This window comes from Zalophus californianus, chromosome 4 (assembly GCF_009762305.2).
Source record: "Zalophus californianus isolate mZalCal1 chromosome 4, mZalCal1.pri.v2, whole genome shotgun sequence".
Classification (NCBI taxonomy): domain Eukaryota; kingdom Metazoa; phylum Chordata; class Mammalia; order Carnivora; family Otariidae; genus Zalophus; species Zalophus californianus.
In genome coordinates, this window is record NC_045598.1 from 171,482,437 (window position 1) to 171,504,821 (window position 22,385).

The 22,385-nt window shown below is 39.9% G+C and overlaps 1 protein-coding gene across 5 annotated transcripts in view; it reads left to right on the top strand.

Annotated features, from left to right (window-relative positions):
- Positions 1 to 615: 615 nt before the first annotated feature.
- The window catches only part of COL14A1 (collagen type XIV alpha 1 chain), a 212,549-nt gene continuing 190,779 nt past the window's right edge, over positions 616 to 22,385 (top strand). For 3 of the 5 annotated variants that reach the window (XM_027624793.2, XM_027624808.2, XM_027624828.2), the window contains exons 1-2: positions 616 to 942; positions 15,807 to 15,932. In XM_027624793.2, coding sequence (XP_027480594.1) covers positions 15,845 to 15,932 — 88 coding nt within the window. In that variant the 5' untranslated portion in view covers positions 616 to 942; positions 15,807 to 15,844. The remainder of the gene's footprint in view (positions 943 to 15,806; positions 15,933 to 22,385) is intronic. The other 2 variants (XM_027624799.2, XM_027624819.2) reach the window with 1 other exon arrangement.

Consider the following 22,385-nt stretch of genomic DNA (forward strand, 5'->3'; position numbering starts at 1 on the left):
GCATGGATCAGAACCACCGGGGTGTTTGATAAATGCAGAGTCCTTGGCCTCAGCCCAGACCTGCTGAAACAGGATCTTTGCGAGTGGGAATCAGCGGTTCAGAAAGTCCAAGCCCTGGCCACTGCCAACATTCGTCCTTGTTAGCCCACAAAAATATCCATTTCAACACCTCAAATGATTCTCCTGCACATTAAATTTTGAGCATCGCTGCTCTGGCGTTTTGCAGCCCTCGTTCACACCAGGAAGCGAGAAGAGGGGAGGCAGGGTACCCCTTCGCAGTGCGTGCGCGCTCCCAAGCGCCAGGTCCTGGATGCGGGAAGGCAAGTCGTGTCTTGAGAACGGGGAAGTGGGCACCCAGTACCTGAGTCCTGGAGGGCGCCACACCTCGCCAAGCGACCGCAGGGCCTGACTCAGCGGCCGCTGTCGGAGTGAAGGGGCAAAGGCGGCTCTTTCTGGGCTCACGACACCCGGCTGCGGCGCGCACCTGGGGCGGCTGCCAGGTCTGGGGACGCGCGGGGGCGGCGCGGGGGCGGGCTCCTCGGAGGACCGCTTGCGCGGCGGGGGTGGGGAGAGGAGGAGGAGATAAGGTTGGGGGGCGTTTGAGACTTAGGCCTGCCTCCCACCTCCCCAACCTCCGCCTCCGCGGCCACCTTCCGCTCTATAATTGGCCGCCGGCTGGCCTTCCTTTCCTCTTATCTGATCCTGGGCGCCTGGCAGGAGGGAGGCGCCGGAGAGGACGCAGCTCCGGGCTGCACAGAGTGGGGAGCTGGAGTGGGAGAGGGAGAAAGAGAGGGAGAGGGAGAGAAGAGGCTAATTAAAAGGGGGCACAACGCGGGAAGCAAGCGAGAGCCGTGCGCCGCCAAGAACCAACTCACGGCGAATTTGGATCCTACCTAGGCGTCGAGAGGTCCCCATCTTCGGCTAGAACATTCCCCTGCACAGGTCAGTTCCAGTCTTTCTCTGCCCTAATTCGGGTCGGCTTTGAAAAATCTAGTCGTTAGGAAGGAAAAGTGGAGAGGGCGAGACACCTGCAGAAGCAATGCAATTCCATGGGGGACCTTTTCTACGCGTGCGCCCAGGATGGCCCGGAGACCTCTGGGGTGGGATGGGACGGTGCACCCAGATGCCTCCCCGCGGGGGTCGCTGGACAGGGAGTTTGGAGGTGCTACGTGATGCGAATGCAGAGACAGCGACAATGCCTTGTGTTGCTCCCGGGAACTTTGCCCTGTACTTGGGTGCTGTGAGCGCGCGGCGGGAAGAAGTGGGTTTGGCTTCGAGACTGGCGATTCCAGCATTTCCAAGTAGAAGGGGCTTAGTAGAGGCGACAATCTGGTGAGAAAGGGGGCTCAGGAATTTGTCTTGGAGAGATGAATATGAAGAGCACGCTATTTCTATTTAAGTTGTATTTGGGGGCGCTTGGAAGAGAAGTCGGTGGAGGTCCTGGGAGCCAAAATTCACCCAGCCCCCCCTTGGTACGGCCACAGATCAGCGCTGGGGTCAGGCGCTAGACGCAAAGAGGAGCAAGCCGACCGAGCTTATTGATGGAGGACGTTGGCAGTAACAGCTCTTCTGTGCCTCTGCTCCAGGAAACCCGGATGCTTCGCGCGTTTTGCTTTGGTGTCTGGACGCAGGAGGTTGCGGTTTTGAGATGCATGAGCGGGCTGTGGTGTTGGAGGGTCCTCTCTGCCCTGGCTTTTCCACCCCTAATCTCCTCCAGTTTTAGCCCTTGGCACCCCCTTCCTGCTTCGAGCCTCCTGTTCCGCACGCAGCGCCTGGCAGAGATGCCGCCGGTGGAGCTGGGCTTTGGCATGCAGTGCGCACAGGCAAGACAGGGTTCGGGAAAGGCCAAGAGGAGCCAGTGTGGAGCCACAGGAGTGGCCTCTGTCTTTGGCGAGCGCCTGGACGCCGCCTGCAAGTCCTGGACCACAGGCACTCCGATTTTGGCCCTGGGTTCTTGGGTCCTCTGCGTGAAGCCTGCCCTCTGGCACAGGAGCTCAGGGTTGACTGGAGGTCACCCCTTCTACTTAGGTACAGGCTTAGGACTTGTCTTTAGGAGAAATGTCCAGATGGAGCTTGCATGCAGCTCTCACAGGGGCCAGGATTTCCCCCTGAAAAATGCTTCTGGAGCTGCTACCCAAGCCCCCTTCCCTCTGGAAGGTTTGGACTCCCTTTTGGAAGTTTTGGAGAGTCGGCTGGGTAGCAGCTGAAGGAAATAGGAGAGGGAAGAACAAAGAAGTATGGGGTAAGACTTTGGTGGCTCTATGGGGAGCAGAAATGCAAACAAGTTTTCCTGGAATTCCCCTTTAAGACTTAGGGGCTCCTCCCTGACAAAGGGCCAAGGAGGGCACTTCCTAATTGCAGCATGGGATGAAGAGGTCTGTGTTCAAATCCTTACACAAACAGGCTTAAGCTGGGTGCAATTAGGAAAATTGGTGTTCTGTTTCTGGTAAGGTGGTCCAGTTCTGCACACAGAGAACTCACAGGGACGTTTGGAAGGAGTAAATGAGTAAGTGAGTGAATGAAAGGATAGCATTTGGGTTTTTGCTTGTTTCAAAAGAGCAATTTGGATGGATTTCCTCTGAATCTGGCCCTAATAACTTGGTTATTGTAAGTGGACTTCAGGATATTTTTTTAAACAGCTTTATTGAGATATAATTCATATACCATGCAAGTATACAATACCATGGTTTTTATATTCACCGAGTATATTCACGGAGTTGTGTAGCCATCAGCACTTGCAAGCAATTTTAGAACATTTTTATCATTACAAGAAGAAATTCCATACTCATTAGCAGAAACTTCCCATTTCTCCCCAGTCTGACCCCCCACCCACCCCCCACCTCATCTCCTGACAACCACTAATCTACTTTTTGTTGATATTTCATTTAAATGGAGGCATACAATATGCTTGTGGTCCTTTGTGAGGGGCTTCTTTCACCTAGCAAAATGTTTTCAAGGTTTATCCCTGATGTACAGTATACTCACTCAACACTAGGCATCTCCTCCTTCTGCCTGGAGAGCCCTGTGCCAGGATAGACCTGAATCTCCACTGCAGCCCTGGCCTCCTGGGGGTCCCTTTGAAAGGACAGGAGCCGCATTGGTGAGGCCTCTCAGTCATTCCCTGGGAAGGATTTCTTGAAACCCATCAGAATTCCTGGAACAATTTTGGGCAGGTCCCAGGCTTCAGGATTGATGGGAGGAGCCCTTTGGCCCTTTTCCTGCTGCTAACGGTCCAGCTGAGGATTTCAAAGAACACTTGGGGCCTTCCATGCCTGTCTTGATTTTCTGAATCAGCCAGGGCTGTCTTAAGAATGGGCTGAACAGGGTCGCCTAGGTGGCTCAGTCGGTTAAGCGGCTGCCTTCGGCTCAGGTCGTGATCTCAGGGTCCTGGGATTGAGCCTTGTGTCTGGCTCCGTGCTCAGTGGGAGCCTGCTTCTCCCTCTTCCTCTGCCTGTCCCCCAACCACTCGTCCACTCTCTTTATAATAAATAAATAAATCCTTAAAAAAAAAAAAAAAAAGAATGGGCTAAGCAAAGTGGTGTAACTTAAGGGGCACTGGGTCAAGCCCCAGCCCACAAAAGGCTCCTTGGGGTGTGTGCCCTTTGGCTCTTAAATACTTCCTAATGTCACCTAGTAAAATACAGAGATCCTTGGCTGACAGTTGAGCAGTTATGTGACTCTAGAGCCACATTTGCTGTCATTTTTATCCAAACTCAGCCAAATGACTGTTGTTTTCCTGGCCTGTCATGTGTAACCCAAGATTCCTTTCAAGGACAAGGGCCTTCCTGAATTACTGCAGGCCGAGGTGGTATTGTTTGAGTCCCCCTGAGCTAACACATTATCTGGGATTATGACAGTTTGTATAGAACAAGGTCATTGGTAAATGAGACCCAAGATGGTCCCCGGGGGAACAGAGGAGACAGCAGGGGTGTGGGCGGACAGGAAAGCTTAAAGGAAAATGAATAAAACAAACTTCCTCCTTGGCAGATTTGCCCTTGATAGGGCTGCTGGCATTTTTTTTTTTTTTTTTTTGAGTACCTATTGAATACCTGCCTTTTTCTCTTTCAGAAACACATTTAAGTCCCTCAAATACTTGCAGAAGTAAATATTTTTCTTCCTTTAGAGATCAGATCGCTGAGCTTCTGGGATATAAACTACCTTGCCTGGGGTCACAAAACCAGCCTGTGACAGATAACATGATTAAGAAAAGTCTGTATAAGATTTCAATCCCACTGGATACATTCTCCATCAGCTTCTTGGATAGGGGGTGGGGGAGGGTTGTGTGACGGAGGCTGTCAACTGAGGCCGTGTAATCTAGTAGCTGAAACCAGGTGGAAGGCAGAAAGATATGGGGGAATCTAAACTTGCTCCTTTTGTGCCCCTGTCCATGTTTCTTAACCTCTCTGAGCTTTAGTATGCTCATCTAGAAAACAGGAATAACAGTAGCCACTCTATAGGGTTAAGATCTAAGATGATCTAGTACAGAGCCTGGAAGACAAAAAGTGGCTGCTCTTGTCTACTGCAGCTTCTTCCTTCTTTCCACGTTCCCCATCTCTCTTTCTCTGCTCCATTTTTTGAGAGGATGATGACTAGAAAGGCTATGGGAATTCTGAGAGCAGGGTGTCTACGTCAGGGCGTAGAGGCTAGACTTCCCATTTCTTTGAGGTGATTTTTTTTTTTTAAGATTTTATTTACTGGGGCACCTGGGTGGCTCAGTCAGTTTAGTGTCTGCTTTCAGCTCAGGTCATGATCCCGGGGTCTTGGGATCATGTCCTGTGTCAGGCTCCCTGCTCGGCGGGGAGTCTACTTCTCCCTCTGCCTGCAACTCCCCCTGCTTGCGCTCTCTCTTTCTGACAAAATCTTTTTTTAGATAAAAAAGATTTTACTTATTTATTTGAGAGAGAGAGAACACAAGCAGGGTGAGGGGCAGAGGGAGAAGCAGACTCCCCGCCGGGCAGGGAGCCCGATGCTGGGCTCGAACCCGGGACTCCAGGATCATGACCTGAGCCAAAGGCAGACACTTAATCGGTTGGGCCACCCAGGTGCCCTCCCCACCCGAGGTGATTTTTTTATCTATACTCTTGACGAACTTTTCCTGCAAGGGGCCTTTGTTGGAGCTACACTGGCAGGTGTCTCTTAACTTCCAATTTAGGGAACAGTGCTTGGTCTCTTTCCTCCCAGAAATTACCTGGATTGTTTATGAAAATTGATCCAGAGGGAGACTGGCTTTGCTGAGTTCATCAAATGATTTAGGATGTGTCTGTAACTAGGAGCACTCAGGGGACGCCTTCTAGGATAAATATCTGTTCCTGGATGGCTTTCTGTCTGGTTTTATACACAGATTGGTATCTACAATGAAAAGAATTGATATCTAAAAATGATATTCCACTGCAGGTTTTTCGCCTCTATTCTTCCTCTACCTCCCAGACCTGACCCCTGCCATGTCCCAAAACTGTGCTAAGCATTCAAAGTACAGTGGGTAACAATACACTTTGGCAGGTAGAAATGCAAATAGCCAATTACGGTACCGTGTTATGTGCCATAGAATGGAATATAAAGATTACTACCATAAGAACCATAGGGGGAGCATCTGGCCCAGATTTGGAAGGTCAGGGAAGCCTTCCTAAAGGATGGGATATCTGCACTGAGATGGGCAGCTACCCTTTATACTGCTTATAATATAGAGTTTAGTTAAAAACAATGCCCCATTTCTTTGACCAAGGAGCTATGTCAGTCCTTAAAAACAGAAGAGAACAAAGAAAAGCCAGGTAATGGATCATTCCTGAATCAAGGAGCTGTCACTCGAATTTGCCATGCTTTGGGGATGGCTGTGCCTTCTATAGCCTGTAGAATTTACAGCACCTAGTTTAAGACTGAGCAGCTGCATTTCTGAGGCCAATTTGCAGTCAAGTCCCTTGCTGTTAATCTACCTAGGGTCTTTATATAAATTAGTGAAAGGTGGTCTCTCTGAGCATAGCCATGCGGTTGGAAGAAGAAAATAGTGCCTTCTCCTCTGAATAACACAGCTTTTCATACAACTTGGAGAGCAGAGTGTCTGCCCATTTCACTCATCACTCACTCTTGGCCAAGGGCAAATTGTGCAGTGAATCAACTGCAACCGGTACACATAAGCCCTGATCATTCAGTCATCAATTATTCAATCAATCAATGTTTATTCATGACCTTTTATGCACTTTGAACCTTTTTGATTATGGGTTAAACTGCCATATAGATATCTTCTAGTACCCCAAATCCAGAAGGTAAAAGTAGTTACCGAGGTCCTGCAGTTAGATGGAGAGTTGCAGTGGGATAAGGGGAAGATGCAATCCCCTGGAGGTGTGCAGTGAGGGATGTAGGCGCTACATAGCACGCTACACGTTCTGTAGGCGCTACACAGATTATGGTCTGCTGTTTGGTGCCCTTCCACACACTGTTACTTCTCCCCGCTGAGATAAAACTACCGGGATCGAATATGTCACTAAGCACAAATACATAAATCAAGTATATCACTAAGCACACTGTTAGTTCAGCTGAAATATTTTTTTTTTCATAGCAAAGCTTTCCTGAAAAAGGAAGCAAGACGATGCGTTGATACACATTTTGGTATAATTTCCCTATCTCATTGTGGCCTGATAACAAACAGTTCATAGACTGGCGATTTTGAGGAGCACCAATCTAGGTAACGTGGGCCCATATCTGGCCAGGAAGGTGATCTTAGATCCTTTCTGTTTTTATACCATTTACCGTCTTCCTCTTTCCGTTCTTCTCCTCCTTCTTTTTTTCTACCTTCTTTGTCTTTATAATTTTTCATCTCCTTCCTGTTTCCTTATTTCTAGCTTATTATTTCTTTCCCTTCCATTGTGGTGTTGTGAATTTGATTCAGTTTTTTTTTTTTTTTGTAATTTAAAAAGCAAAATGAGAGGATCCCAAATACATAAGATAAGAAATGAAATGAAATGAAAATAGAAGACAATCACAAAATTTACAAGAGGAATTTACAAGACTAGAATAGTAATTATAATTATTGTACATCAATACATTAGAAAATGAGGATGTAATGGATTATTTTTAACAAAATGGAAATTACTAAATTACTCAAATACTCTAGGTTTACAGAAATTGTATATTATAAATAAGACAATAGGCATAAAAATTTTTAAAAGTAGTTAAAACGTAGTTAAAAAGTAGCCTCCCCCAAATGCCAGAATTCCATGGTTTTGCAATTAAATGCTAAAAAAAAGGAAAAAAATGTACAAAAAATTCAGTAATAGCAATACTATTATAACTGTTCCAAAGGACCATTTATAAAAAGAATGGAAACTTCGTATTTTTATGAAATATGTATATACTGATATACACATTTGACACAGCATAAAAAAGAAAGCTACAGATCATCTCACTTATTACTATCAGTGCACTTATTAATATGAATTAATGTGTATTAGCAAATAGAACCCAGTAACACATCAAAGAATAATATGCCTCTCTATTGTCATTGCAGTTGCTTTTTATAGGCCGTTATCAGGAATTATGAGTGCTCTTTGTTCTTCTTTTGTTCTTTTTTTAATATTTTATTTATTTATTTGTTAGAGAGCGAGAGCACACAGCAGAGTGAGTGGCAGGCAGAGGGAGAGAGGGAGAAGCGTCCCAGGGACACTGGGATCATGAAATGAACTAAAGGCAGATGCTTAACTCACTGAGCCACCCAGGTGTCCCTGACTTTGTTCTTTTTAAAAAGATTGTTTTGGATTTTCTACGTCCTTTGCATTTCCCTGCAAGTTTTTAGAATCAATTCGTTAATTTCTATAAAAAATGACTTGAGATATTTTATAAGATTGCTTTGAATCTATAGATTAGTTTGAAGACTTCCTAACAATTGGGTTTTTCAATCCATGAACATGGTATACTGTTCTGTGTATTTAGGCATTTTTAAGTTTCTCTTAGGAATTCAGATTTGTTTTTTTTTCTGGTTTTTACACCGAAGAATGTGGAACATACCATGTCTTACTGATTTCTAAGTATTTTGTGTTTATGATGTTATTGTATATGGAATTTTACAAACTATTTTCTTTTCCATTTGTTTGCTGCTAGAAGAACATGATTAATTTTTGCCTATTGATCTGTGTCCTGCAAACTTCCTAAATTTACTTATTAGTTTAAGTAGGTTTTTTTTTCTTTTATATGTTCTTTAGGATTTTTTGTGCAAAAAATCATGTTGATTTTCAATACAGTTTTTCTTCTTCCTTTCCTTCCTTCCTTCCTTCCTTCCTTCCTTCCTTCCTTCCTTATTGCACTGGCTAGGACCTCTAGTAAAATGCTGAATGAAATGATAAAAATGTTACAGCGTTGATATCCATGTCCTATTCTTGATCTTAGGAGAGAAACATTCAATATTTCTCCATTAAATATGATTTTTCAATAGATGCCCTTTATCAGATTGATAAAGTTCAAAGCTCCCCTCTATTCTTATTTGCTGAGTTTCTTTTAATCATGAATGGGTAGTGGATTTTTCAACTGCTTTTCATGCTTCTAGTGAGATGATATATATATTTATTTATATATTGGTCTAAGATGCAGAATGATATTGTTTTAAAATATTAACTAGTCATAACATTTGTAGAATATACCCCACTTGGTAATGATTTTTATTATTTTTATATATCTTGGTGAATGGATTTTTGTTTCTATGTTCATGAGGGATATTCTGTAATTTTTATTTTTTTATAATGACATCTGATTTTGATAAAAGGATTATGCTAGCTCACCTCTTTTTTCTGAAAAGGTTTGCATGGATTGATATTTTATCTCCCTTGATAGAATTCACTAGTGAAAGCATTTGGATTGTGATTTTCTTTTTAGGAATATATATATAGTAAATATTTATTTGAGTATAATTGACACACAATGGTACATGAGTTTCAGGTGTACAAGACAGTGAGTGATTCAACAAGTTTATATATTATGTTGTGGTCACCACAAGTGTAACTATCTGTCCTGATACATTGCTATTACAATGTCATTAACATATTCTTTATGCTGTGCCTTTTATTCCCATGACTTATTCATTCCGTAACTGGAAGCCTGTATCTCCCACTCTCCTTTATCCATTTTGTTCAACATCCAAACCCCTCCCCTCTGGCAACCATTAGTTTGTGAATATTTTTAATAACAAATTCAATCTCTATAATAGATAGAGGGCTGTTTGGATTTTCTGTTTTTTCATGTGTCTGTTTTAGCAAGTTGAGTGTTACAAGGGTTTTTTCCAAATAAGTTAAATTGTTGGACTTATTGGCATAAGGTTATTAATATTTTTCCTTTCTTCCTGTGAAATATGTAGTGATGTAATTTCTTTATTTTCCTTGTATTGTTAGTTGTGTTTCCTATCTTTGTTTCTTGATCACTCTTTCTTAAAATTTTTCAATTTTATTAATATTTCAGAGAAGGAAATTTTGGCTTTGCTAATTTTCACTAATATTAGTTTTATAGTTCTTTGACTTTTACTCTTATCTTTATTAATCCCTTTCTTCAACTTAATTTGGATTTAATTTGCTCTTATTTTTCTGGCTTCTTTAGGTGGAACATTGAGATCATTGATTTTAAGTCTTTCTTCTTTTTATGTAAATATATTAACCTCGAAATTTCTCTCTAATCCCTCAGCTGCATTCCACAGATGTTCATGTGTTGTCTTTGTATTTTTGTTCCCTTCAAATATTTTTCTTAATTTCCATTTTGATTTCTTCTTTGACCTATGGATTAATTAGAAACACGTTTAATCTCCAGTTTTTGAATTTGTAAAGATATTTTAATATTGTTGATTTCTAATTAATTCTGTTACTGTCAGAAGGCATACTCTGTAAACTTTCAAACTTTTGACATTTTTTAAGTCTCATTTTATGGCCCAGAATATGGCCTATTTTATAAAACTTTCTATGTACACTTAAAAAAAACAGTGCATTCTGCAGTTGGTGAATGTAATGTTCAATAAATATAAATTTGTTGATAGAGTTACTAATATCTGCTGTGTTCTTACTGATAGTTTGTTTAGTTCTTCGTCAGTCTCTGAGAGGAGTGTTAACATCTCTAGCTTTGCTTATTATTCCATTCTTCCATTCCATTCCATATCAGTTTTTGCTTCATGTATTTTGAAGCTCTATTATTAAATGCACACACATTTACGATGGCTAAGTTTTTTTGATTCTTGACTCTTTAACATTCTGAAGTATCCAGGATTTGAGGAGAGTTTTTATCTTGATTTTATTTCTCCTTATTGTGGTTCACTCTTTTCTGAACATGTCCCTTCTCAATTTCCAGTCTCTGGAGTTCCTGAACTCTTCTGCTCTTTGATTCTTTATGCTAATAAGACTGGCTTTCCACTTTATCTCTAGTCACAATGCCATGCCCAGTGAGGAGTTCCCTCAGGGAGAGAAAGGCTAATCACCCAGCTAATAGTACCCAAACGAGGTTTTCTTTATTCCTAACTTAGAACTACCCAAACGAGGTTTTCTTTATTCCTAACTTAGAAGTGTTATGTCATGATGCCATGTCATGATGCTAACAGAGAAGAGTAATAACCACTAACTTCCTCTGGGGCTTGTTTTTAAGTAGACCTCATTAGCCAATCCTGGAAACTTCTTTGATTCTTCTGGATGTGAGGAGGGTGGCATTTTCATTGGAGAGAAGAAATAAGGAATGGTAAACAATGTCAACATGCTGGGTAATACATTAGATCTGTTTTTAGTCTTTGCTTTTTAATCTACAGATCTGTATGACCTAGATCATTGATTGACTGTAAAAGTTTCCTTGTATACTGTGAACATTAAAGTGTAAACAAAGGAGGGTTGGGGAAAGCATCTCAGAGGTCATATTTTCCAGGTCCCCTTCCTTTCTATAGCATCTGTTAGGGGCAAAACCTAACCTGCTACTGCCTCTGAGCTTCTAGTAAGAGAGAAGAACCAGTTCTAAGTGTGGAGAATTTTTGCATCCAAATCCACATCTCTGTGGGTCAGTCCAGTGATTCAAGTTTGATTTGCAGAAGCTGCACAAAATGTCTTGTTTTATCTTCCACATGAAAGCTCTTCAAATAGTTGAAGACATTCATCACGTGCCTCTGATTCTTATTTTTCCTAGGCTTAAAACATGCTTAAAAATCCCCAATTCTTTTAAATCTTCTTTGCATGAACTTGTCAACTAGACCTGCTAAGTCTTTTTTTTTTCTTCTAAGTCTGTGAGTTGCTCTTGAGTCAAATCTTCCACATCCTCATATGGTTGATTATTTTGAATCTATATAGAGCTGTCATCTGGAAAATGATAAAATATGGGTAGGAATATATTTTGAAAAGTTTAAAGCAGTTCACCCATGCAAATAATTGTGTCTCTATCATTGTCTGCCTAAACCTTTTGCCAAGTTAATCCCAACACCTTAATATGATGGGGTAGATAAAGACTTCTTGGATTTCCTTCCTCCTTTAGTATATACTCAAGTAGTAAATTTGTTGATTGTTACCATTACTTTGTCCTTTGTGTTCCTTCAACCCGTTGCTAACATGGAATGAAGTAGAACTTTTTGAGAGCTTCCTGTGTTCTAAGTACATTATCTGCATTACCTCAATCATTGAATAAAGTAGATGTTAATTTGCACATTTTGTATAAAGAAACCAAGTCTAAGTGGTTAAACCAGTTAGCCAAGTACCCCTAACAAATTATTGGCAGATTGTCTTCCTACCTCCCAGTTTTCTATTTATACCACCACTTTGTGCTAACTCTGTTCTATTTCATACTTATTTTATGTAGATTTGCAATGTATTTGCTGGTGATCTTTCCTTTCAATAAAATAGTGAGATCACTGAGGGCAGGGATTATGTAGTATAACGTTTTGTATTTTCCTTAGAACCAAGTAGAGAGCTTTGGTTTCTAATACTACAAATAACACACTCTCTTAAGGTCCCTTAAGGCCATATGCCAGATGGCTAGCAACAGTTTTGTTTAAGTTCATAGTTTTTTTTGTAAGTCAGCACTCATTGGATAGAACGTTATCCAAGATTTGAATGTATAGGTGTGTGTAAGTCTGTGCAAGTGTTTGTATATGTATACGAGTGGTTTACAAAAACTTTAGAATAAATGTTTTAACGAATTTTGATAAAACTGGCTGTACTCAGAGCCTTTGCTCCTTATTAAACTCAACTACACAAGTGACATTAAATAAAACAAACACATGAAGTAGAAGAAGGGCAAATTAGTCCTAACCAGGATAGTTTGAAATTACTGACTACGAAATTGTGGCAGTGTTTTGAGAAAACTTGTACTAAACATTATCAACTTTCCCAAAATTGGGTTTATACCTTCTGAACTTAGAACTAAGTGGCCATTTTAATATGTTTTTAAACAACAGCAAAAAAATTAAGGCAGAGTTGTTTGTGTTGGGCAGGCTTTTAGGCAAAGTTTCAACAAATTAGGCTTTGACATTTTGGTAAATGTTGAAGTATCTCATGGCACTTTAATAGGAATTAGGATTTTTCTTGCCCCTATTTTACTGTCCAAAAATTTGGAGACTTGGCAGAAAACCTTGGGAAAACTAAAATTCCACTTCTCTCAATATATTACTCATCCTAATTTAAAGTAAACAGTAAAAAGGAAGATTTAAAGATAAGCTATGGATACAATTCTTTCCATATAAATAATACTGTTTTGTTTTTTTTTTAAGATTTTATTTATTTATTTGAGAGAGAATGAGAGATGAGAGCACGAGAGGGAAGAGGGTCAGAGGAAGAAGCAGACTCCCTGCTGAGCAGGGAGCCCGATGCGGGACTCGATCCCGGGACTCCAGGATCATGACCTGAGCCGAAGGCAGTCGCTTAACCAACTGAGCCACCCAGGCGCCCATAAATAATACTGTTTTAAAAAAAATTACCAAGAGTAGGGTAGAATTAGTTAGTTAATTAATTAAAATTAAATTTTATGAGAGTCCATAGTCTCTCATGATTCGTCTCCCCCTCCAATTTACCCCACTTCATTTTTCCCTTCCTGCTATAGTCTTCTTCTTTTTTTAAACATATAATGTATTATTTATTTCAGAGGTACAGATCTGTGATTCAATGGGTATTAAAGAGGGCACGTACTGAATGAAGCACTGGGTATCATATGCAAACAATGAATCATGGAACACAACATCAAAAACTAATGATGTAATGTATGGTGATTAACATATAAAATAATAAAATTTAAAAAATAAATAAATTAAAAAAATAAAATTTTATGAGATGCAGATTAACTTCCAGTGTGTCACGTTAATTATTGCTTCAAAACACCTGGGCATAGGAATTGTAGTATTTTGAAGAGAACAGAGAAAGGCTTTTGGATTATGGCTTGTAAAAGGATCTTTTTCTCCTATGTTAAAAACTGTCATGTGGTATCTGATAAAAGTCCTTGATTAAAGTGTATGCTGGAAACACAAATGCAGTGTGTTTCCTTACTTCTCCTTTTCTTTGCCTTGTTCTGATTAAAACCTATGGTTATGGTGTTGGGACACAAAACCTTAGACTATTTATTTGCGTTGAGAGAGTGATTCTGCTGGTATGGTTTTTTGGGGGTGTAGTGGACAGCTCTCTGGGTGACTGGCAGATTTGTTGATTTCCTGGTTGCAATAGGGCTGAAGCCTACTCCCATATCTTTTCAAATCCTCTGTATTCATGCCTTCTGTCTACATAAATGCTACTCACATCCCTTTGGATAATCCACCTAATCTTGTTCTTTTTGCCTCTGTAGAGTGAGGGTTCTATATATGCCCCAGGGTCATCCTTCCTTTAATTCATCAAAATTTATTTACCGTTTGCCCAACTTCCTCTGTGTTGTGACAAATGGTTGGTTTACTAATCTGCAGTGAATCAATCCAAGCTAAAACGCTCAATATATATAAAATAAATATATATATGTTAATCCCTTAATGTGTTGCTTATTCTTTTAGGGTAGGCACTTAATGTATTGCCTATTCCATTAGGAATTTTAAGGAGCTGCCAATATGTGAATATCTTAATCCAAGGAAATTAGCGTTTGGAAACGATGGTAGCCTGATAGAGGAAGATATTTTGGGGGTCTCTAGATACAATTGAGTACCTTCTTTAATTTTCATGATAGAATCTTAACTTGATTATTTACATGATTATCAAAGGTTACAGATCTCCCTTTTACTCGCAATGCAAGAGTTGCACACACTGCCATTAGGTATTATAAAAAAAGTACTTGCCAAAAAAATTATTTTGAACAATTGCTTGAAGGAAATACAATTATTTATTCCTCTGGAGTCACTGTATTACTCTGGAATAACACCAGGATCTCAGAGGTTTTTTAAGTGCATCAGTCATACTGCTTTGAGAGTTCACAGACTTACACTTCACTGTATTCATGAGATAACTGCTCAGTTAAAAAAGAAATTAAAGCTTATGTGATGTGGCCAAAGCATATTCAGAGGAAAATTAATGGCCTCAAATAAAGAATCATATTATATTACTTTAAGATTCAAAAAAATTTACAAAGAACAATGAAAAGCAAATAAAACGATAAAAGCAGAAAAGCAAAAAGAAGCAATTCCTAATGATAAATGCAGAAATAAATAAATTAAAAAAAAACATAATATTGACAAGTTAAAAAAAAAGCTTGTTCTCAAAAAAACTGCAAGGTGGACAAATATATAGATTCTCCATTCTGGAGGGACGGGAGAAATCAGAAATACACTACTTTAATACTGGTAATGGAGCTGTAACCAAGAAAGATATGTTTTAAATTGAGAGATCATACAACTCTGTGCTAATAAATCTTATAATTAAATATGTCTCAAATATCACAGTAGACATACCAAAAATATTATTTGCTATTTATCTGAAATTTGCCTCAGATCCTTTGTGAAACAATATTGGAGAATGAATGAATGAATATATGAATGAAAAAATGCCCTGGGTAGAAGAAAGCTTTTGAGATGTCTTTTTACTCTCTGTGAAAGGACTCAGAATCTCTCCTCGGTAATGGCTTATAATAGAGTTGTGGTCAAGAATTTGTAGACTGGCCTCATAAATTAATACCAACCAGTCACCCTTGCTTCTTCTCTCTCCATGCTGCTTTTCCCTCCCTCCTTCTTTTCTTCCTTTACTACATTTGTCCCCTTTTCATCTCTCTCTCTTTTTCTTACGGTTTTTCTTTCATTGATCTCCTCGTGAAAAAGCAAACCTTGGACTTGTTTTTAGATTCACACATGAGAGAAAAAAAAGTTATAAGAAAAGATGAAAGGATTATGGATTTCATCCCAGTGAAATAGAAGCAGAATAGTGATTCCATATTAGCACAAAGTGTTTTTTTCACGTTCTTTTTGATTACCAGAGGAAAGGGCCCATATATCATCTTTACTTTGTAGGCAATAGAAGGCAACAGTAGAACTTTCAACTTTATGTGAAAAATACTAGAGGAACACATTACTGTCAAGGAAATTGTGATTGTCTGATGACAATGGTCATTTTAGGTAAACTTTTGGAATTTATCCATTTGGAAAACTCCCTGGGCAATGTATGCCTTACAAATAGTCACAGAGGACTTTCTGAACTTCTTTTCCTATATATTTCAGATCATTTTCCCCATTTGCAGCATCGTCTCAGAAAATTTTCTTTTATCAGTTTATATTTCAGAGTGAAATATATGGTGCCCTAGGGAATGAATTACTTCCTGACGTTACTAATCCATGTTGGCTTGCTTGCCCGTCCTGGATGACTACATATACTTCATTTTCAGGCTTCTCAAAATCTTCCTCTGCTCTCTATTTCCAGGACTGCTGCTGCATCCCATGTGAAAAGCAGAGGATAAAATGAAGATTTCCCAGCGCAACATGCAAAACTGGCTGTTTCCAGCTCTGCTGGTCATTGCTTATTTTTGCGCCATTGTCCAGGGTCAAGGTAATGCAAACCTTTAAGATAATCATCAGGGCCTTGGACTCTAGCTACATTGGTTCTGATTATTATTTTTTATTTTATTTACCCTAATACTGTTGCATGGGTTCTACTGTGTTTCTAGGCAGGGTCATATGTTGGCTTTTACTCAGTTTTACCAGTTGTTTACCTTGTAGAAATGTGCCACAACTTTGATGAGGGTTAAGACCTCACCAGGGACTGAGCATAGTAATTTTGTGGTGGTTTGTTAAACAGCTCATTCTTCACATGCTTCTGAAGAGGCTGTGCAGATTTAATTAGGAAAAGCCAAATTTGCATGCTACAAAATCAGTTCCATTAATAAGGAGCTATGATGGGTGTATGTACCCCAGTCATGCCTTGTCTTTTAAATAGAGGGTCTACAAAATATTTCTACCACTTCATACCTGGTCTTTATTATTTTGTTCCTTTCTTAAAACTAGCACATAGTGTGAAGGTTACTAAAAGCCTGACAGAGGCTGCTGATATGCCATTTTAAGCATTTCCAATGATTTCTAGCTTTGTTTTCATTGAACTTAATTTTTGAAATCTATCTGTATTACTGGGATCTGCACTTTTATTCTCAATTTCCACTCGTTTTTATAAAGTATGCTAGGAGTTAGTAAACTACCAACTCATGGGCCAAATCTGACCCACTGCTTGTTTTGTCATCAAAGTTTTATTGGATGCAAATATTTGTTTACCTATGTCTGTGCCTGCTTTCACATTGCGAAGTCGAGTAGTTGTGAAAGAGACTGTATAGACCACAGAGCCTGAAATGTTTATTATCTGGCCTTTTGTAGAAAAAGCGTGCTAACCTCCGAAGTAAGTGCACAACATGTATAAGTAAGCAAGACTCCATTACTAGGTTAACATAATAATCTTGCAGAAGCAGAAATGTTGGTGCTGAAATAGTCATTCATCAGCTTAGCAAGGAAATCTACATGTGATAAAGAAAGTTATTTTAGGAGTGTTAATGTCTAAGGCTTGGAATTTATGGTTAGAGAAAAGTCAAATGTTAAGAACCACCCCACCCTGCTTCCTTAAAGCGAGGCATGCTTGTTTGGAAAGGCATGGAACTTGACCCTTTGCATGTTCAAATAGTGTTAAAGCCATATTTCCAACTGCTTCGTGCAACACATAGGAAACAGTTGGACAGACAAATTCTGGTTCCCCTACTTACATTAATACAAGGACGCTTTTGGAAGTGAGACTAGAAATCCCAGATAACTTACCATCTAAATTGTGGGATACTCGACATAAGGCCTTTGGAACAAAGGGCAGGCAAATCACAAAGCCCTTCAGAGCTGCCATCTTAGTCTAACTTAATTCAGAAATGGTCATTCATGGAGTAACTGATCATGCAGAGAGCCCTTCTGGGATACTTTTGGGGATGCCATCGACCAGATACACATTGTTGGCCAAATTCCATTTTTAATGAACATTTATGGGGCACACACTGTGTGTCAGGTTCAGGATACAAAGTGAGTAAAACTTCACTCTTTGTCTTCCAGCAGCTTACTGTTACTAAGGAGACGGAGGTATAGGCAGATAAATGGCCATGCAAGTTTTGGTGGGGGGGGTGGTTGTGTAGCAAAAGACAAAGATGGAAAGGCATACTGGAGCCAGACTGTGGAGGATTTTAAACAGCTCCATTTTTTAGAGAGACTCTGATAGCAATATCGATGATACTCGTATTTGTGATTTATAGGGGCTTGGGGAATAAGTAAGAGAGATCATTAGAAAATTATATCGACTATCTGGGAAGTAGCTGTTGGGGGCCTGAACTGGGTAGGAGAATATAAAGAAGAGAATGAATCCAAGAAACATTTCAGAGGTAGAAGGGATAGAAGTTGTTTTCGGATTAGACATGGAGGGAGTTGTGAAAGGAAAATGTCAAAGATGACTCTAAGGCTTTTTGCTGGGGAACTGAGTAGATGGGGCCTTTAATTTCGACCCCTATGTTATTATTGCCTTTGTATCTTTGTGTCATAGTTGTTTGTTTACCTACGCTCGTTAAAACAGTAATTCTTTCCTTAGGGTCTGTATCTCTGATACAGAACAGTGGCTCAGTCATAGTATACATTTGTTGAAGAGATTAATAAAAGAATAAGCAGGGCGCCCGGGTGGCTTAGTCAGTTAAGCGTCCAACTCTTGATTTCGGCTCAGGTGATGATCTCAGGGTCGTGAGATCAAGCCCTGCATCGGGCTCCACGGTTAATGGGGAGTCTCCTTGAGATTCTCTCCCTCTCTCTCTGCCCCTCCCCCTGCTTGTGCACATACACACACACACACTCTCTCTCTCAAATAAATCTTTAAAGAAATAAAAGAATAAACAATGAAGCAATGTTAAGCTGAAGATGATGAGGTCAGTCTTAGATACATATGGAGCTTTAAAGGGCTTGTGGAACATTCAGGACAAGATGTCCGGTGAGTAGTAGTGGATGGTCTGGAGCTTAGGTGAAAGAGATGAGGGCAGGGAATATATATGAATTGTTTTGTGCTTAGCTGATAGGGACCCGTGAACCAAAAAGGCATGGCCTGATGGAGAGAAGTGAGGATGAAATATGGAGGACATCAACAGTTAAGAAGTTAAAGGAAGAAAAAGGATGATGGAAATTTTCAAAAAAGCAATTGTAAAGAGGGTCAGGGGATTGTAGTGGCCTAGAAGTGAAGGCTGCAGAAACTTTCAAGAAGGAAGATAGTGGGACATGTGGGAGGAAATCCTAATAAGAAAAGGCTTTGGATGTCATTGACTTCTTTGGCTTTTAGGAAAGTATGTGAGACATTTGAGAAACTGAATCTTAGTTCTATCTACCATGACACCATTTATTTACATGTTTGGTTTGAGTAGAGAATAAAGAATGTGAAATGCTTTATTTGATTTATTTTCTGCTTTTTTTTAAAGATTTTTTAAATTTAAGTAGTCTCTGTACCCAACATAGAGCTCAAACTTACAACTCCGAGGTCAAGAGTCACATGCTCTACCATCTTAGCCAGCCAAGCACCCCTGATTGATTTTCTACTTTCAATTTTTTTTTCAAGTTTATTTTTCAGTAATCTCTATACCCAACGTGGGGCTCAAACTCACAACCCCAAGATCAAGAGTCGCAAACTCTTCTGACTGAGCCAGTCAGGTGCCCTTGATTTTCTACTTTTAAAGCAGACATAGTAGCGAGTTCTTGTGCATTGGCCAATTTTGACACTAATTTGCAAAGCCACATGTGAATGTGTTTGACATTCAATACAGTACTTTGCTAAAGGCAGGTGTGTTGACTTGCTAGCCGACACTAATTACTCTCAAACTTTATGTTCTTATAGATATTTTGGAGTCACATTTATTCACAAAATGAAAAGAAAAGGTCAGTGTGGTAGGCAGAATAATGTGCTCACAAAGATGTACACATCCTAATTTCTAGAACCTGTAAATATGCCATATTATATGGCAAAGGGGAATTTACGATTGCTGATGGGATGAAAGTTGTTCATCAGCTGACTTTAAGATAGGGAGATTATCCTGGATTACCTGGGTGGGTCCAATTTGGATCCAATCACTGGCATCTTAAATATGGAAGAGGGAGGCAGAGGAAGCAACGTCCGAGTGAAGTCATGTCAGAAAGACTTTGCTGACTATTGATGGTTTTGAAGATGGAAAGGGGACTCAAGTGAAGGAATGCAGGAATCCTCTAGAAGCTGGAAAGGACAAGAAAACGGATGGTCTCTGAGTGCCTCCAAAAGGGAATGCAACCCTACCTACACCTTGATTTTAGCCCAGTGAGACCCATTTCAGGCTTCTGACCCCCAGAACTGTAAGATAATACATTTCTGTTGTTGTAAGCCACTAATACAGTCAGTATTAAAAGGCATATAGGAAATTAACTTTCCCCCTCTTAAATTGCTTAATCAACAGAATGTGCTTTACACCTTAGTGTCTCCAAGTAATTCTTTCTGAAGAACTTTCTGTCTCCAGAGAATGTGAATGCACATTGGCTCAAAAATAGCTGTTTATACCTAGATTATTCCAGCGTCTTCTTTTCAAGACAAGTTGTGAAATGAACTGGAACACAGAAAACATATTGTTGTGTTGGCTGCAATAAAAAAAATATTACATGACAGAATGGTGGGACTAATACTTTCTCAGTATTTCATAGTAAATCTGCACTGGGTTTCAGCAGTATTTGTTTTGGAAGGTTATAAGCAGAAACCACTGAAGGTAAAGTAACTGTCATTTAAAAACCTCAAAGCATATAAAATTGGAGACTTTGCATCAGGGCTAGATTTAACTTTATAAAGATCTCTGTGTTAAGAAATTTACACCTATTTTTTTGTTGTTAGTAGTAGTCAAACATGTTTGGACAGTTGAGAATATTTTCTTTACTGCTCTTTTCAGCATCTTTATAATGGGTCATGAAATGAAACATAGTAGGTTCTAAGCAAGATAAAAACTCCCCCCCCAGTATATCTCACAGTAAATTTCTCTATTTTAAGTTCTCCTATTTATAGAACATTGGGCAACACATTTATTTATTTTTTTAAAGATTCCTTTATTTGTGAGAAAGCAAGAGAGGGGAGGGGCAGAGGGAGAGAAATCCTCAAGCAGACTCCCTGCTGAGCGCAGAGCACAACCCAGGGCTCAGTCTCAGGACCCTGAGATCATGACCTGAGCCAAAATCAGGAGTTGACCCTTAACCAATTGAGCCACCTGGGCACCCCAGGGCAGTGCATTTAATTGAAAAATAACTGAGATAAAAAGCCAAGATTTTTGTTGTTTGTTTAGGTGTTTTTAGATCCCTCAGAAAAATAAGCCAAATACTTCTCTGCTGCTTAAAGGTCATTTACTTAATAAATATAAGAGGTTGTTCTATTGATACTGCACCCAAAACTATGTTTTGAAAGAGAACACATTCTCACTGCCCATACTACTCCATCTTGATCAGTTAGAGGTTTTTGGTTGCAAATAAAAGAAACCTTCTCTGGCCAATTGAAGCAAAAAAAAAAAAAAAAAATGTATTTACTGGTAGGTAACAAAGTAGCTCATATCGTTAAAGTAAAAGTTAAATAATTAAGCTTTGAAAAGGATGGGACTCTAGGAACACCCTGCGTAAAATTTCTAGGAAACAGTGACCATTTTTTATTAGGGCATGTTATTGCAATGTAATGATGGTCTCTTTTCCTTCCTTCCATTGCTGGACACAAGTTTCAGATTCTTGGGAGAGTCTGCCCGACCCTGTTTGAGTCATTTTCTTACCCCTTAGTCAGGGGAATATGGCTGATTGATAACACAGCTGAGGCCCCATGCGGTGCAGAGGAAGTGTTGTTCCAGGGAAGAAACCAGCAGGGTACTAAAAAAGGCAGACAGGAGGCAATCATGGGTAGTGAAGAACAGATCTTCATTTCGGTTTTCCTGTATAAAAAGTAATGTTTCAGGAAATTAATGAAAATATTTTACTGGAAATAAATATTTGGGGGTGCCTGGATGGCTCAGTCGATTGAGTGTCCCACTCTTGATTTTAGCTCAGGTCATGATCTCAGGGTGGTGAGATGAAACCACGAGTTGAGCTCTGCATTGGCCGTTGGAGCCTGCTTAAGATTCTCTCTCTCTCTCTCCCTCTGCCTTTCCCTCTGCCCTTCCTGCCCCACCTCCCCAACACACATGCTTATGCTCTCTCTCCAAAAAAAAAAAAAAGAAATCTTTGCATAAGTTGTCACATGTCAAAAGAGCAAGATTTCTGTTGTTGAGTTGAAGTGGAAGAAAGGAAAAAAGAAAGCGAGAAGGAAGGGATGGAGGGAGGGAAGGATGGAAAGTTACCCCTTTAATAGGCACATTATGAAATAAAATTTCCCAAATGCCTATTGATAACAGCGAGGCTTCAATAAATCACGTGAACATTCATTTTCTGCCTACAAGATTTGATTTCTATGAGAATAATTGTAGTGAAATTTGGTGGTTTAAAAAAACTTCCCTCTCAAAAAAGAAACCCACAACACAACAAAACAAAAACAGCCCTATACGTTCAGTAACAAGCCTAACCCTGCAGTAGAGACGAAAATAAAGAACGGACCCTCCTCATTCTTCCTCCTCCATTCCTCTTCAGGATGAAATACATATATTCACAAATGTTGTATTTGGCCCAGTCCCACACAGGAAGCCTGGCTTCACCATGCAAGGAATGAGTTGGTTGGCTTACTCTGGGTTCTCGGTGTGGGCTAGAAGTCAAACTTTATACTCGTTTTTTGTCTTCTTAAAAAGCTTAGGATTTTAACTAACATGAATTAAATTCTGAGTCAAATTCACATCAGCATTTGTAATATTACTGGAAGTTAAGGGTATGTATAGAAGCACCTCCTTTGTGCTTGCAAAAAGAAAAATCATGGATCTGGCATCAAATATACCCAACTTTTTGTTTCATGAGATAAGAGCAATGATTTCTGTACTGCATT